Genomic DNA, 1540 nt, shown 5'->3' with positions numbered 1-1540 from the left:
AAAAGTTGGAATGGTCCACTTGGAGTCGATGGCCAGGATGGAGGCAGGTGGTTTGGAGAACATGACTGGAAGGGGTCTTCAATGCACAGAGGATGATGGGAAGGTAACGGGCTCAGATGATACCATACTGAGCCAGCTCATGAAGCTCCAGATGGTTGAAGGCCTCCCAGGGGCAGATGACAGTGATGTCTGCAGGTAGAAACACAGGAACGTGAGTTCATCTATCATTCAAAGAGTTAACTTAAGCAGATTGATGGCCAGCTAGCATTCAGGTCTGTTTAATCACAGTAATGTCATAAGATATCATATAGGATCATTGATGATGCTCAGTATGAGAGGCTGATCAGACTAATCATTTCAGACAAGGACAGCTTAGAATAGATGGTAGGTGATGTTGTCATGATGGCAAAACATGTGAGGAGAAATGCAGATTATACTTACCAGTGCCTAAACCTTCCATGCCAGGGATGTCATCTCCGAAACTATTAAATATAAATAAAAGAAATGCGATAAAAAAAGAATGAGATAATTAAATAAAATTAGATAGAATTAGACACATTTGGTTAAATGAAATTAGATCATTTTAAAATACATTATATTTTTAGAACAGTCATGTTGTCGAATTATTGAATGTGCACAGTTTTAATTATTCTTAGTATAATAAAGCATGACTGAAGTGTGGAATATCACAAAGCCATTATCATAAAGATTTTACTTTACTGTCTAACTTACCCTTGGATACCCTTCTTTGGTGGCTTGCTCTTGAACTGGCGAGTCTGCCTCTGCTTGAACTTGGGCGGTCCTTTGCGTGGTGTGGCAGGACCACCGGTGACACGGGTGGCTGATTTGATCTCTGGTTTGGGTGGCTCAAGATTCATGGCTGTTTGTCACTGTTGGTCGTTTTTCTTTGTATTCGCTACCCGTGATGTAGTGCTGATGTAAATGCATCAGAAAGACTGGAGTGAGTTTATAGTTCACACCCAATGAAATATAGATTTTGTTTTGTAAAATGGATTTTGGCTTCATTCTGGAAAAAAAATGTAGGACTTTGTGACACATACAAACAAATTAAAACACATAGATTTTTAAATTACACATTAGGCCAGGAAGGTTACAGTAATTGCAAGGTCAAACTGACACCTAATGAATATCTATGGCAGCAACCCCAGACTGAGAAAACTATACCCATAATCCTCTTACTGATGAGTAATACACAAATCCAAATACATATTCCACTCTAACTGAATGTATAGCATGGCCGTGCTCCTAGAAATGAGCTCAGGGAATGTTTGATGAGTAGGGTGACCCATTTTGTGTAATCCTGCTTGGATTAATAAACGTCCCCCATCCCAATGGTGGCAATCTGCACTTGGATTAATCTTATTAGAGCAGGGATAACACCAAAACATGCTGAGCAAACAGAAAAGATAAGTGTCAAAATATGACCTTCAGTTATATTCTTCAAAGACTTATGGGAATAGACAATGACAATGATGCACTTGCACAATTGTTGGATACTGCTCTTTCTTTCTTTCTTTCT

The 1540-nt window shown here is 39.0% G+C and overlaps 1 protein-coding gene across 1 annotated transcript; it reads right to left on the bottom strand.

The window, feature by feature from the left end:
- LOC107578165 (retinal rod rhodopsin-sensitive cGMP 3',5'-cyclic phosphodiesterase subunit gamma) lies at window positions 1–1049 on the bottom strand. The gene is made up of 3 exons (XM_016264147.1): window positions 733–1049; window positions 442–482; window positions 1–189 (listed from the first exon to the last, which is right to left on the bottom strand). The coding sequence occupies exons 1-3, from the start codon at window positions 876–878 to the stop codon at window positions 113–115; spliced, it is 264 nt and encodes an 87-aa protein (XP_016119633.1). The 5' UTR covers window positions 879–1049; the 3' UTR covers window positions 1–112.
- Between the last annotated feature and the right edge of the window lie 491 nt (window positions 1050–1540).

This window comes from Sinocyclocheilus grahami, unplaced genomic scaffold (assembly GCF_001515645.1).
Source record: "Sinocyclocheilus grahami isolate Dianchi unplaced genomic scaffold, SAMN03320097.WGS_v1.1 scaffold9166.1, whole genome shotgun sequence".
NCBI lineage: Eukaryota > Metazoa > Chordata > Actinopteri > Cypriniformes > Cyprinidae > Sinocyclocheilus > Sinocyclocheilus grahami.
This window is presented reverse-complemented; position numbering and strand designations above follow the sequence as displayed.

What these genes read in the sequence shown, in the direction of transcription:
- LOC107578165 (XM_016264147.1), bottom strand. Translation starts at nt 878, where the DNA reads ATGAATCTTGAGCCACCCAAACCAGAGATCAAATCAGCCACCCGTGTC. An exon ending in CCAAAGAAGGGTATCCAAGG is followed by an intron (nt 483 to 732) that starts GTAAGTTAGACA and finishes TATATTTAATAG; the next exon opens with TTTCGGAGATGACATCCCTG. An exon ending in CATGGAAGGTTTAGGCACTG is followed by an intron (nt 190 to 441) that starts GTAAGTATAATC and finishes TTCTACCTGCAG; the next exon opens with ACATCACTGTCATCTGCCCC.